The sequence below is a fragment of the Ursus maritimus genome, unplaced genomic scaffold (genome assembly GCF_017311325.1).
Source record: "Ursus maritimus isolate PB19 unplaced genomic scaffold, ASM1731132v1 scaffold_35, whole genome shotgun sequence".
Classification (NCBI taxonomy): Eukaryota; Metazoa; Chordata; class Mammalia; order Carnivora; family Ursidae; genus Ursus; species Ursus maritimus.
Window position 1 is genome coordinate 15,472,530 of NW_024426119.1, and position 12,827 is coordinate 15,485,356.

The window sequence follows — 12,827 nt, forward strand, 5'->3', positions numbered from 1 at the left end:
ACTGTCAGGACTAAAAGTTTGTGTTCTAGTATTAGAATAAAAGCATCTCTCAAATACTTGAAATTATTTTTCAGTTATAAAGATCATGACAAAGTAGCAATAAGAATAGAGTACTTAAAGGGAAAATGATATTAAGTATTTTAGTGTTCTTATTGTGGTTGAATGTGAAAGAAATCCATCACAGAGCTATCGAAAAAGTATAAAATTAAAAAATTTGATCTTAGAATTGGAGTCATGGTTTAATACTACAGTTGGCAATTTATTTATATGGCTTAAAAAATAAAAGTTAATTGAGCCTCATATTTCCTCTAAAAGCAATGAAATTGCTAACATGTAGAAGAAAATTCAGCACAAACACAATGCAAGAACTTCCACGTTTTGCTTAACGTAAACATTTTTACCTGAGGGAACAGTTGGATTGTTTTGGTGGTTTTCACTGGTAGAAACAAACAAATCTTCTTCTCCTTCAGTTGATGAGCTGGAAGAGGATTCGCTGCTGAGGTCATTCTCACTGGAACTACTAGAAGTGGGGAGCAATGCATATTTTCTTCGGGCTAACACTTCTCGTTTTTTTCTCTGCATTAATATCCTCTCTTTTTGTTTCTGTGTCCTCTGTGAGGAATTGTTTTTTACAAATCTCTTTCTGCATGGAAGTCTCCTTAATGAGCTGCTATGAAAACAGGGTCTTTTCATTAACAATCCTGAAACAGATTCTGTCTCTGTCCGAGGCCACTTCTGGGACCGTGCACTATGAGTTCTACTTTTAGCACTCAAAATTGCCTGGGAATGTCTTACAGAGACTTCTTTATCCTCATCCGAAGTCACAGTATCAGAATCTCCAAAATGCAGACTAGACGAAGGAGAAGAAAGACAATCACTAAAAGAGGAATCATTATCTTCATCGCTTGGTGTTTCTAGGTGTTGCCTCAATCCTAATATTCCCTGGTTCTCTTTAACACAATTTTGCATGTAAGAAGGGCCAGCCTGCTGGCTTTTGCGTTTTTTCCTCACAACAACACTTTTTTCTTGCTCTTGTTGGTTACCATTCATGTCCTTCTCTTGTTTTTGAGAATCATCACACAAATGAGAGAATTCATTCCCCACTTTACTGTTAATCATCTCAACTCCCGCAGGAAAACTTTTGGCTGCCCCAATGGGCTCTGGATGCAAGAGGATCCCTTTCAGACTCTCCTGTGTCTTTGGCGCATCAGAAGGAATCTCACTCTTCATATCCACTTCTAAGGTATATAGCTTGTTATATTCAGGAGTCCATTGAGACATGGGAAACTTTAAGGAAGGCCTAGAAGACACAATCAGAGATTTAAAAGAATGTTAATGTGTTTTTTATAACACTAACTGAAGAGTTTCAGATTCCACTGAACACTGCAGTAACAGAAAACTGCCTTTTCCTGATATACGAGGATATAAAATGGCTGTAACAAGTCATTTTACTGTTTTTTAAAACATTTTTCTCTGGGGCACCTGGGTGGCTCAGTCGTTAAGTGTCTGCCTTCGGCTCAGGGCGTGATCCCGGCATTCTAGGATCGAGCCCCACATCGGGCTCCTACGCTGGAAGCCTGCTTCTTCCTCTCCCACTCCCCCTGCTTGTGTTCCCTCTCTCGCTGGCTGTCTGTCTCTCTGCCAAATAAATAAATAAAATCTTTAAAAAAAAATTTTTTTTTCCTCTTATACCTCTACCACATACCCCATTTTTAGAAATATAGTGAAGATCATAGAACATAAGCCTACTTGAAAACTTCTATTAACCCAAAACTTACCTTGTTTTATTATCTTTCTACCTTCAGCAACATAACATATTTGGTTAAAATCTAACAATTTCTTCAAAACCTATTACAGTAAAATAGATTAAAGGACTAGAATTCAAAAGACTTTGATTAGTCAACGTTTCTCTCCTATCCTAAAAGTGGTAATTAAATATTTTTGTACATCTAGATGGTTACTGTATTAGACAGATTGCTATAAATAATGAACTAGTATAAATATAGCTTCTCTCTTCCATGGTTCTTTCTTCGTACTGTTCTATTCTCTGATGAGAATATAAACTCCCTGATAGACAAAATATACAATTACTGCATTTCACAAAGTTTTAGATTCATGAAGAAAGACTCCAGCCAAGACTGTGAGTTGCTGAAGATCAGTCGGTTAAAGCAGCACAGCAGAACATAAAACCGAATTTCCTGTAACTAATCTAAGGGTATCTGAATCACTCTATCTTTGAAATTAGGGGCTGCTGAACAAGGGGATTTGAAATTAATGCATCTACATCAATGCAATGTACACACGAGTATGGTAATAACATAAAAGTAATAAATATCACGACTAAAAATGGAACGTATTTATTAGAAAGGCGGTTAATGTGAAAGTGCAAAATATGATTAAATAATGCTGAGATTTTTAACTTCAGTTTTTATTGAAGTATAACAGACACACATATTCTAAATTTATAGCTCGATAAATTCTCACAAAGTGAACATATCTAATGTAACCTACAAGATCACAAAACATAAGATAACCAGCACCCTAGAAATCCCCTTCCAGTCACTCCAACTATTGGAAGTTGTAATCACTATCCTAACTTCTAAGACTACGGATTAGTTTTGTATTTAACATGCACTTTTAAACCACTTCCTAAAAAGAGGATAAAAAGATATTTGGTAGCAAGTCTTTTCCTTCTCCACAAATGACATTTATAGGAATATACAACCTCATAGGTCTCCCACTTTTAGTGCATAACTATTATCAGAACAGATGACAGCAATTTTAAAAAAAAATGAAACAGCCTATTTCTTTTTCTTTTCTTTTCTTTTCTTTTTGAGTAGGCTCCATGCCCAACATGGGGCCCAAACTCACAACCCTAAGATCAAGAGTCACACGTTCCACTGACTGAGCCAGCCAGCCAGCCAGCCACCCGAGAAACAGCCTATTTCTATACAAAGCCATCAAAATCTCTATCTTCTATAATTCTTATTTACAAGGATAGGCAGTGCTGTATCCAAAATCAGCCATCAAGCCCTGTCTGGAGTNCAGCAGGGTCAGTAGTAAATGAGGAACATAAAGATGGCTGAACACGTGGGCACAGCAATGAGCAAACTACAAAAGGCAACAAATCAGACAAGGATCACCATAATTAAATGTAAGAAAACATAAATCACAACAATAAGGTATGGATACATGTGACTTAAGATTCAAGGGGCGGCCCACTAACATGGCTACAATAAAAAAATAGATAATAACAAGTGTTGGCAAGGATATAAATAGGGTGGAATCTTCATACATTGCTGGTGGGAATATAAAATGGTGTGGCCACTTTGGAATGTAAAATGGTGTAGCCACAATATTCATAGTACCATTAGTCATAACAGCCCAAAAGTACAAGCAATACAAATGTCCATCAACTGATGAATAAATAAATCCATACCATGGTTACTCATTAATCAAAAGAAATGAAATATTATTTCATACTATATGACCTCAAAAAACGCTACACTAAGTAAAAGAAACCAGTCACAAGACCACATTTTGTAAGATTCCTTTCGTAAGAAAAGTCCAGAACAGGCAATGCTATAGTGATAGAAGGTAGATTAGTGATTGCCTGGGACAGGAGAATAACAGGAGAACTGAGATGTGATGGACAAAGTGTTTCGGATTTATTTTCAGTGAACTGAAGATGTTTTAAAACTGATTGTGGTGATAGTTAATCAACTCTGAATATTCTAAAAACCACTGATGTATACACTTAAAAAGGGAGTGTTGTAATGGTATGTGAATTATATCTCCATAAAGCTGCTGCCAAAAAGTCAAGAGAGAAAGTATCCAGATTTCTGGGCATCAGATAATTATGGACCCCTCTTCGATCTCATTAAAGAGTCATGTCATTTGGAAAAATCTGGGGATCTTTCAGAAGTCTATGTCTCCCAGGAGTTGTGATGAGCTGGATCCCTGAAGAAATAAACTTTATATGCTGAAGAAAAAAACTGCTTCAGACTCCTCACCCTTAATTACTAAGTCACCCCTCTAGGTCCTGGTAATGGAGATCCTGAGAGGCAATGAAAACTTGCCAAAAGGACAGATCAATTCTGAGAACAGGAATCCATAAGTGAATTTACAAAGAAGTGATTCATAGCATAATTTCCTAAACTCAATTTCTTTTCCATTAGTTTATGCCCCAAAGCCAAAACAATGAAGTCTTTATGGTTAACTCTGCTCTGGGTTTTGGTGAATTTTTTCTGCCTAGCTGGAGGCAGGGAGGGAATAAGGTATAGATGGTAGGTATATGGTGTGGTACATGGTGTGTTTGCACACCAGTAACTGTTCCCTGAGTTATCATGTCAAGCAGTCATCAAATGCAAAATTAACATCCCATATTACCTGAGCTATTCCCACCAAGGGAGTATTCTAATTCATGCTTTTATTTTGAACTGAGAAAAAGAAGAGAAGTTCGTGAAAATAAATAAATACCAGTACTGCATTTTTTTTAACTAAAAAAGCAGCAAAACTAACACAAAGGATCAATAAATAACGTTCCAACCTATTGGTATTTGATGAAATTATAATCTAGTCTTTGATTTCTATAAAAATTATTGGCTGATCTAATTTACAAAGGAGGTTAAATATGTACCTGATATATCTTAATTCCTTAGCCACATTAGGACTAGTCTGCTATTATACATTACTCCAATACTGAATCCACAAGACTAGTCACTCCTTGTACTGGTTTGATTCAATCATTTTATTGCTGTGTCATGACAGCAGCATACCAATTACTCCTGATATGAGTGTAGTACCTAGTAGTAAACCTTGCATGAAAAAAAGCACAATAAAAATGTTAACTTTCAAAACTAAAAATTAGGGTTAGGATTTGGCAATTTACATCATAAATTAAATTTACATGAGCATAAGGGGGAAGGGTAAAAACTCAGTAAGATTACGGACACAACTTTGAGGAACTCTACCTCTAAACTGAGATATGGTTTAGAAACAGTCATTATTATTGGTATGAATGACTTTTACAACCAATGATAAATATAAGTACTGTTAAGTTTAAATCGAAATTTGATGATTTTACAGAGCTTTAAAGGAACAAGATTTTTTAAAAAGATCCAAAAGATGACTTTCTATTTTTCTATAAAAGTTTTAAAGATTATCAGAAAATGAACTAGAAATATGTCCACTGTTTATCTACTTTCTTCATATGGAAACAAATATTTGTACCACAGAGATACTACTTAGGACATGTTTTGAATTTTTAATTCTCTTTTACTGATATTTATTTTACTATGTGCCAGTTCAAGAATATGAAATCAAGAACCTGACAGTATACTCTCTCCTACAACCTAAATGCTTAATAACTACCACTACTTATAGCTAAATAGTATGGACAATATGGTTTGTTACATATTTTGAACAGTCAAAATTTCATTAGCAAGAAAAATATTTCAGCCCAACAGGCATCATTCTGGGCTTATAACTACATTAGCAAAATGTCCAAAATAAACTAAATTTCTTAAAGAGAGAATTCTGCTCTTACAGGTAGGAGCACACAATCTAATAATATACTCAATTATGAAAAGGAATAAGGGAACCTTGATAAACTTATTAGCAAATAAAAACTTGCAGACTGATACCTGACAGAAAGGTGAAGTTATAGTCAGGATAACTATTGTGAGACTGCCAAATTCAACTTCTTTTAGGGTGCTAGATGTAATAAAAATGTGAAAAAAGATCAATGATCAAGGCAACCTCACCTAAATAGACAATAACGTTCAGAAGATAGACTGTTAGCTATCAAATGATTCATCTGAATTCTTGTTGACCAAGGGCATCAGGATGAAATAAACAATTACAGATAATTCACTTGAGGTTCTACAACAGACATTTATAATGTCATCAGAGTACAGAAGAAAATGGGATAATGTAAAAAACTTCCAGGATAAAATTCACAGAACACTAAAAACTGCATTTACTGAATCAACAGTTCCAGCAGGTCCACTAGGGTATGCGTCAGGGGCTACATGAGACACTGACCCATATACTGACATAATAAAGTAAAATCGTAGTTCTAACCCTCAAAGAATTCAGACTGAGGAGAAAGAGAAATACAGATTATGAAACACCAGAAGGAAGACACTGCAAGGACACTCAGATATTAGAGAAGGAATCCATAATTTGAAGGATAAATAAGAGTCAGGAAAGGGAATAATGGCGTAGTGGGGGATAGAAGAGGCAGGCCATTCTAAAATGTAAGACGAGGGGTATACCTTGAAAAATCTTAAACTAGAAAGTTATATCATTATAGTTGCACTTCAGTTGGACCATCTGGTAATATGAAAAAGGGACTGAAGGGCCAAAACTGGAAACTTTTAGAAAAAAACAGTAAAGAAGCTACTGCTATAGAAAATGAGGAAAATACATGGATAGACAAATAAGGGACTGTTGATTAGAACGGGAAAGCACAAAATCCAGAGATAATGAAAGAATTACCAGGAGTTTGTTAACCTTTGGATAGGAAACATCCAGAGCCAGCATACTAGTCCAAATGATCATAATCTTCTGCCTGTACTATTGCAACAGACTCTAATTGTATTCTTATTTCCACCAACAATTCATTTCTACATAGCAACTTGGGTGTATCCTAAGAATATAAACCAAATATTACACCCTTGCTCAAATTTTTCCAGTGGTTTCCAAATGTCTCAAAAACAAAATCCAAACTCTTTACCACAGCTTGTATGACCCTTTATCATCTAATGCCCATCTATTTCTCTTACCACCTCACCTCTTTATTCACTAGACTGCAACCAAATTGGCCACCTTTCTGGCTGTTCTTTGAACATGGCAAGCTTTCTCTGCACCTGTGCTTTGCGTTCCCCATACCTACCATGCTTTTCCCAAAGATTTTTGAAAGGCTAACTACCTTCTGCTCACCATGTGGGTCTTGCTTTCAATGTCACCACTTGGGCGCCTGGGTGGCTCAATCAGTTAAGCATCTGCCTTCGGCTCAGGTCATGATCCCAGGGTCTTGGGATCAAGCCCCACATCGGGGTCCCTACTCAGTGGGGAGTCTGCTTCTCCCTCTGCCCCTACTGCCTGCCCACGCTTTCTCTCTTTCTCTCACTCTCGCTAAAAAATAAATAAAATCTTAAAAAATAAAAAAATTTTTTAAAAAATGTCACCTTTGGCCAGGTCTTCTCTGACTGCTCTGGGGCAGCCATGAGAATGTGCCCTGCAGACCTCCAACTATACAAAGCTTAACTGATGAAGAGCCCCAACTGTTGTGTTCTGAAATCCATTACCGCATTTACCTGAAGTCACATTTCCCACAGGCTGCTCCTGGCCAATGACATTATAACAGGGAAACTAAGTTAGGCCTGTCCCTTAGAGACACAGAACTCCTTTATAGCTGACTTTGGTTTTAGGACTCCTTGCTGAAACTTCCTAAGACCCAACTTTTTCTTTCCTCTCTCCTTCACTCAGGGTTAGGCCTGCCTTGCAGTCCAACAACTCTGTCTTCTCCAGTTCTCCTCCTCATTTCCTCTTGTAGGTACTTCCCCCTAATAAAATCCTTGCACATTGTGCAATGAGGAAAATACCAATAAAGTGAAAAGCCAACCCACAGAATAGAAGAAAATATCCACAAATCATATATCTGATAAGATATCTGATGAGGGTTGATATCCAGAATATATAGAGAACTGCTAGAACTCAACAACAAAAAAAACCCAATTAAAAATGGACAAAGGAACTAAATAATCACTTCTCCAAAGAAGATATGCGAACAGCCAACAGGAACATAAAAAGAAGGGTGCCTGGGTGGCTCAGTCAGTGATGGAAGTTAGTGTTAAATGAATACAGAATTTCAGTTGGGAAAGATAAAAATGTTCTGGATATGAATGGTGGTGATGGCTGCACAACAATGTGAATATAATATTAAATATTAAATATAATATTTAATGCCAAACCACACTCTTACACATGGTTAAAATAGTAAACTTTATATGATGTATATTTTACAACCAAAAAAAAAAAATTCCTTGCACATTTAATCCTGTTGTGACATCTGTTTCTCAGAGAACCTGGACTAACACACACGCATTTAAAGAACCAACTTCTTTTCTCCATCTCTCAATATCACATCCTGATTTTTGTAAAGTCCTTGACTTGCCAATAACTGAAATCTCTTTAGCCTATTTTTACTGTATATGGTATGGGTTCCCTCACTAAAATTCAAGTTCCAAGAAAGCAGGAACCTTATCTGCCCTATTCACGGCCTGATCTCTAGTAACTAAAACTTAACTGGCACATAATAGGCACTCAATGAATACTTTTTATTGCATTGATCAGTAAAACAATAAATGGGTAAAATTAAAAAATGACTGCTATATTTCTGGCTGAGTAACTAAGAATTATGGTGATGTCAATCACTAAGACAAGAAAGAAAGGAAAATATAAAGAATGACAGTAATAGTAACAAAATTATGTAAGAATAATAATGTCTAAGACTTCTTGAACATTTAACATAACCCTATTTTCAGTTACAACAGCTCTAGAACCACAGAAGACATAAAAAAAAATATATTTTATACTTGGGGGTCCAACCAACCCTTGAAACAGAAAAACATCGCAAAAGAGAATAAGGAACCAAGAGATTTTCTACTCCATAAAATTGGTAACCTGACCTACATGCTGCTTCTTGATTCATAGTAAATATTAAATAGGAAAGTGGTTGCATCTTCCAGAAAGTCTATAGAGACCACTTTCATGTTTCTAAGAGTATCAAGGTCCAACGTTAAAAAATACATCTTCAAACCAGAGAATTGTGGCTGGATTCAGCTCACAGACATATTTTCTTTGCCTTGAACAATTCAGAAACAAAACAAAACAGAAACAAAACTGATGGTTAGTTCTCAATATCAAGGGGGAAAAAAAGCTTTCTTCACTATATAACATTGTTCTGGAATGGGCTAGTCAAGTCATTCAAACAAGAGAATGGACATAAAAAAAAGGAGGTGATTTTTGGTCATTATTTGCAGACGACATCAACAGATAAGATTGACAAAAAACCTGGGAACACTACCATGGGCAAGTTATATGTGTATTTACCACAATAATTCTCTAGAATCAATGACTTTCCTTTAAACAAAGAGTGGCTAATTAGAAAATACTACAGAAAAAAAATATATATCACTCACAGTAGAGGTGAAAAGATTTAATACCCAGTATAACATTTACCAAGAGACACACAATACTTATATGAAAACAATTATTACTATGGCAGTTTTGCAAAAATTACTGGGAAATTTAATGTGACTCCAAAATACTAGCAAATTTTTAAGATTATAAAAAGATGGAGGGGTGTCTGGGTGGCTCAGTTGGTTACGCATCTGACTTAGGCTCAGCTCATGATCTCAGGGTCCTGGGATCAAGCCCCATGGTGGGCTCCCTGCTCAGTGGGGAGTCTGCTTGTCTCCCTCTCTTTCTGTCCCTACTCCCACCCCTACTTGTGTGCACTCGCTCTCTCAAATAAATAAAATCTTAAAACAAAGGAAACTAGCATTCTAGTTCTCTTAATCTTCAAAGATTCTCTGTCATCCATAGTCCACCAGACATACAGATCCGTTCACAGTTCTGTATTAAACAGCTCAGAATTTCTTACTTCTCTCAGCACCAAAGGAAAATCTTGTTATCATCTGGGTAAAGAGGTGGTAGGACAAGGAGTCTCACTGGATGGGTCTATATGCTAATATAATGGGGACTGCCATATTATTTGCTAGAGTCACATGGTCAGGCTTATGGTTGCATTTAAAAGTCACTGAATTTTAGAATGATTTACATGGAGAGTGAAGAGATTTAGGGACCTAAATCCAAAGATGTTCACTCTGCTCCTTAACCTAAACAGATATCCATAAAAACAAGAACTTGAGAGGAACTAGACATGAGATACCCACATGAGGAGATTCAGGGACATCCTCCATTCCATGTTGCTCTGGATATTATTGCTCATGATACTAAAAGGAATTGAAGTGTATAGTACAACGGAGTTTAGAACTTTCAGACTCTGGGGCTCTGGGTGGCACAGCGGTTAAGCGTCTGCCTTCGGCTCAGGGCGTGATCCCGGCGTTATGGGATCAAGCCCCACATCAGACTCCTCTGCTATAAGCCTGCTTCTTCCTCTCCCACTCCCCCTGCTTGTGTTCTCTCTCTCGCCAGCTCTCTATCTCTGTCTAATAAATAAAATCCTTAAAAAAAAAAAAAAAAGAACTATCAGACTCGGAAAGCTACCTAAAGAGAGGTATGCCCAGGATCACTATCTCCTCTGAAAGAGTAAAGGGGAACTAAGAAGCACAGACAGCACCATGTGTACATTTAGAGACTTTCACATGGATTGCCTATCTCAGCTAAGGCTTACTCTGTGAACAAAGTTTTTGTCCCCCCAACTACAAACTTGACTTCAAATAACTTAGGGAGGAGAACCAGCTGACTGACCAACCCACCAAGAAGATGACTGTAAAACTAAAAAGTCTTACAAAATATTGTCAAAATATGCTGGAAAGCTAGAGAAAATGAGGCATTACAATTTAAAAAAAGCTAGCATATCTAAGAACTCGGAAAAAACATTATGAAAAAAAGGATACTGAATGACAAACAGAGAAGGTGATTTTCCATGTTTAAGTGGGATCACTGACAAAAAATAAGCAAAAGTAAATGTTATTCATTTGTGTACTAAAAAGATCTGGGTTCAAGTCTTGACTCTTCCCTGACTAGCTTTGTCACCTTGGGCAGATTACTTCAACTCTCTAAGCCTGTTCCTTGTCTATAAAATTAGGATACTAGTGTCTATCTCATAAAATTGCTTGAAGGGTTAAATAAGAGTACCTAGCAGAGTACCTGGCATAATGCCTCTTATCATTAATTCCTTTTCTAGAGGAGAAATTACACAGATAAGAAATATGATTTTTAAGACCTTCCCTTATACCTAGAAACAGATGAAATCCTCAGAGTCAACAAAGGGCATACAACCAACTGTTACTACAAAACCTTAAAGTATAATAACAGAGGACTAATTTTCTTTGTCACAAAATCCATGAAAACAAATAATTCTACAGATTCTCCCCTACTATGGAGGATTTCTAATACTAGACATTTTACTTTTGGAAAAAGATAAATCTCTCTCAAATAATAGGTTTCTATTACTCAAAGAACCTAATGATCTTCTTGTTTGTCTTGTTTAAAATATTCTAAAATCCCCAAGTATTACTCATCAAAGGAAAACATATCTAACATCTATTTAGGTCTTCTATCAGTACAAACTAGGTGGAGTGCAATACGGAGTCTACTACTCTAGCAGTGATTGAGGTGTCATCATGACCAGTAGCAAAATGAAGGGTGTATCTATCCTGGGAAGCTTGAAGAGTATCTGCGACTCAGTTTCAACTAGTTAGGAAGGCAGTACTACAAATCATAGGGTACACCACACAATGTCTAACATTTCTGGTATGGAAGCCTGGGCTCTGGAATATTGCAACATGAAATATTAAATACAAAGATACTACTAATTATCTGTTACATAAAATATATTCTATCGAAAAAAGTAAAAGAATCAACCAAAAAAGATTCTATATGCAAAAAACTACAGACTGTACAATAGGATATGAAAGACAATAATCAGAAATGGAGCAACACCTCATTTCTGTATGAGCAAAGACTCCAAATGGCCTTTGTCACAAATCAGAAAAAAGCCATAATATTTTTTAATATAAAACAAACACCATCACCATGGACATGTTACTGCCTTTAAAAACACTAAAATCGGAGATTAATTCAAATTTGTACTGTTTGCGTGCAGTTTCTCACCATTTTGTTCACTGGAACTTTCAAATAATTTTAATTTTCACAACTAAGATAAAATTAGGGTATATCCAGAAAATAAACTGCTGAGCAGCCTTTAAAAATGAGGTAAGTTCTGTATAAACAGATACGGAAAGTACAAATAATTTTTTTAAAAGCAGGTTGCAAATAAGTCTGTTATAATATGATGCATTTTTGTAAAACAACTTATGTTTACATATGCACGGGGAAAATATAGAAAAATATACACTTAGTTGGGGACTGAGATTGTAGAAGGGAGATTTATAACACTGGGTTTGGAGCCTTCACCTTTTGTGTTAACACATTTCTATGTGGTCTGAATTTTTTATAAAACAATCATTTGCCCCTTTTAAAATCAAAGTACAAGGATTCTTTAAAGGAACAAAAAATAATGAGAACAAAATATATTTTATTCTTCTACTGGACTAGGACATAACTTTGATAATGATTACTACACAAATCAAATACATGCTAGTATGATTTTTATGGGAACCTCGACTAGGCATAAAATTCCACCTTAGTGACTAGAAATGACCACTAATCCTGGGTGGCTTAATAATAGAATAGGGCAGAAACTGACAGATGGCATCTGATTGGTGGCAAAATTGAATAGAGTTGGCAGATTTGACAGTTGATTATGCTTAATTATTGATACCGCTCTACGATTCTAGGCATGTTGCTTCTGAGCTTACCTTTATGAAGAAATTTTAATATTTGTAAAGTAATAATTTATCATGAAATCATTTCACAAAATCTTTCATCATTAAAAGAATAGTAATTAGTATTGTTGGGTTAACCAAAAGGTGTCAGTAAGAAGAAAAACGATAATGTACAAGGAAAACAAACTTCCACAATTTTTCATTCTTGATAATTCTTCAAGTAATCAATCTGCCACTTTCCAAGCTTCAAATTTACAAACTAATCTTAGACATTACTGTTAC

General features: G+C 35.9%; 1 protein-coding gene across 5 annotated transcripts in view; it reads right to left on the reverse strand.

The window, feature by feature from the left end:
- Positions 1 to 12,827, reverse strand: part of RNF111 (ring finger protein 111) — an 84,824-nt gene that overhangs the window by 47,137 nt on the left and 24,860 nt on the right. For all 5 annotated transcript variants that reach the window (XM_008706033.2, XM_008706032.2, XM_008706031.2 and 2 more), the window contains exon 2: positions 402 to 1,300. In XM_008706033.2, coding sequence (XP_008704255.1) covers positions 402 to 1,281 — 880 coding nt within the window. In that variant the 5' untranslated portion in view covers positions 1,282 to 1,300. The remainder of the gene's footprint in view (positions 1 to 401; positions 1,301 to 12,827) is intronic.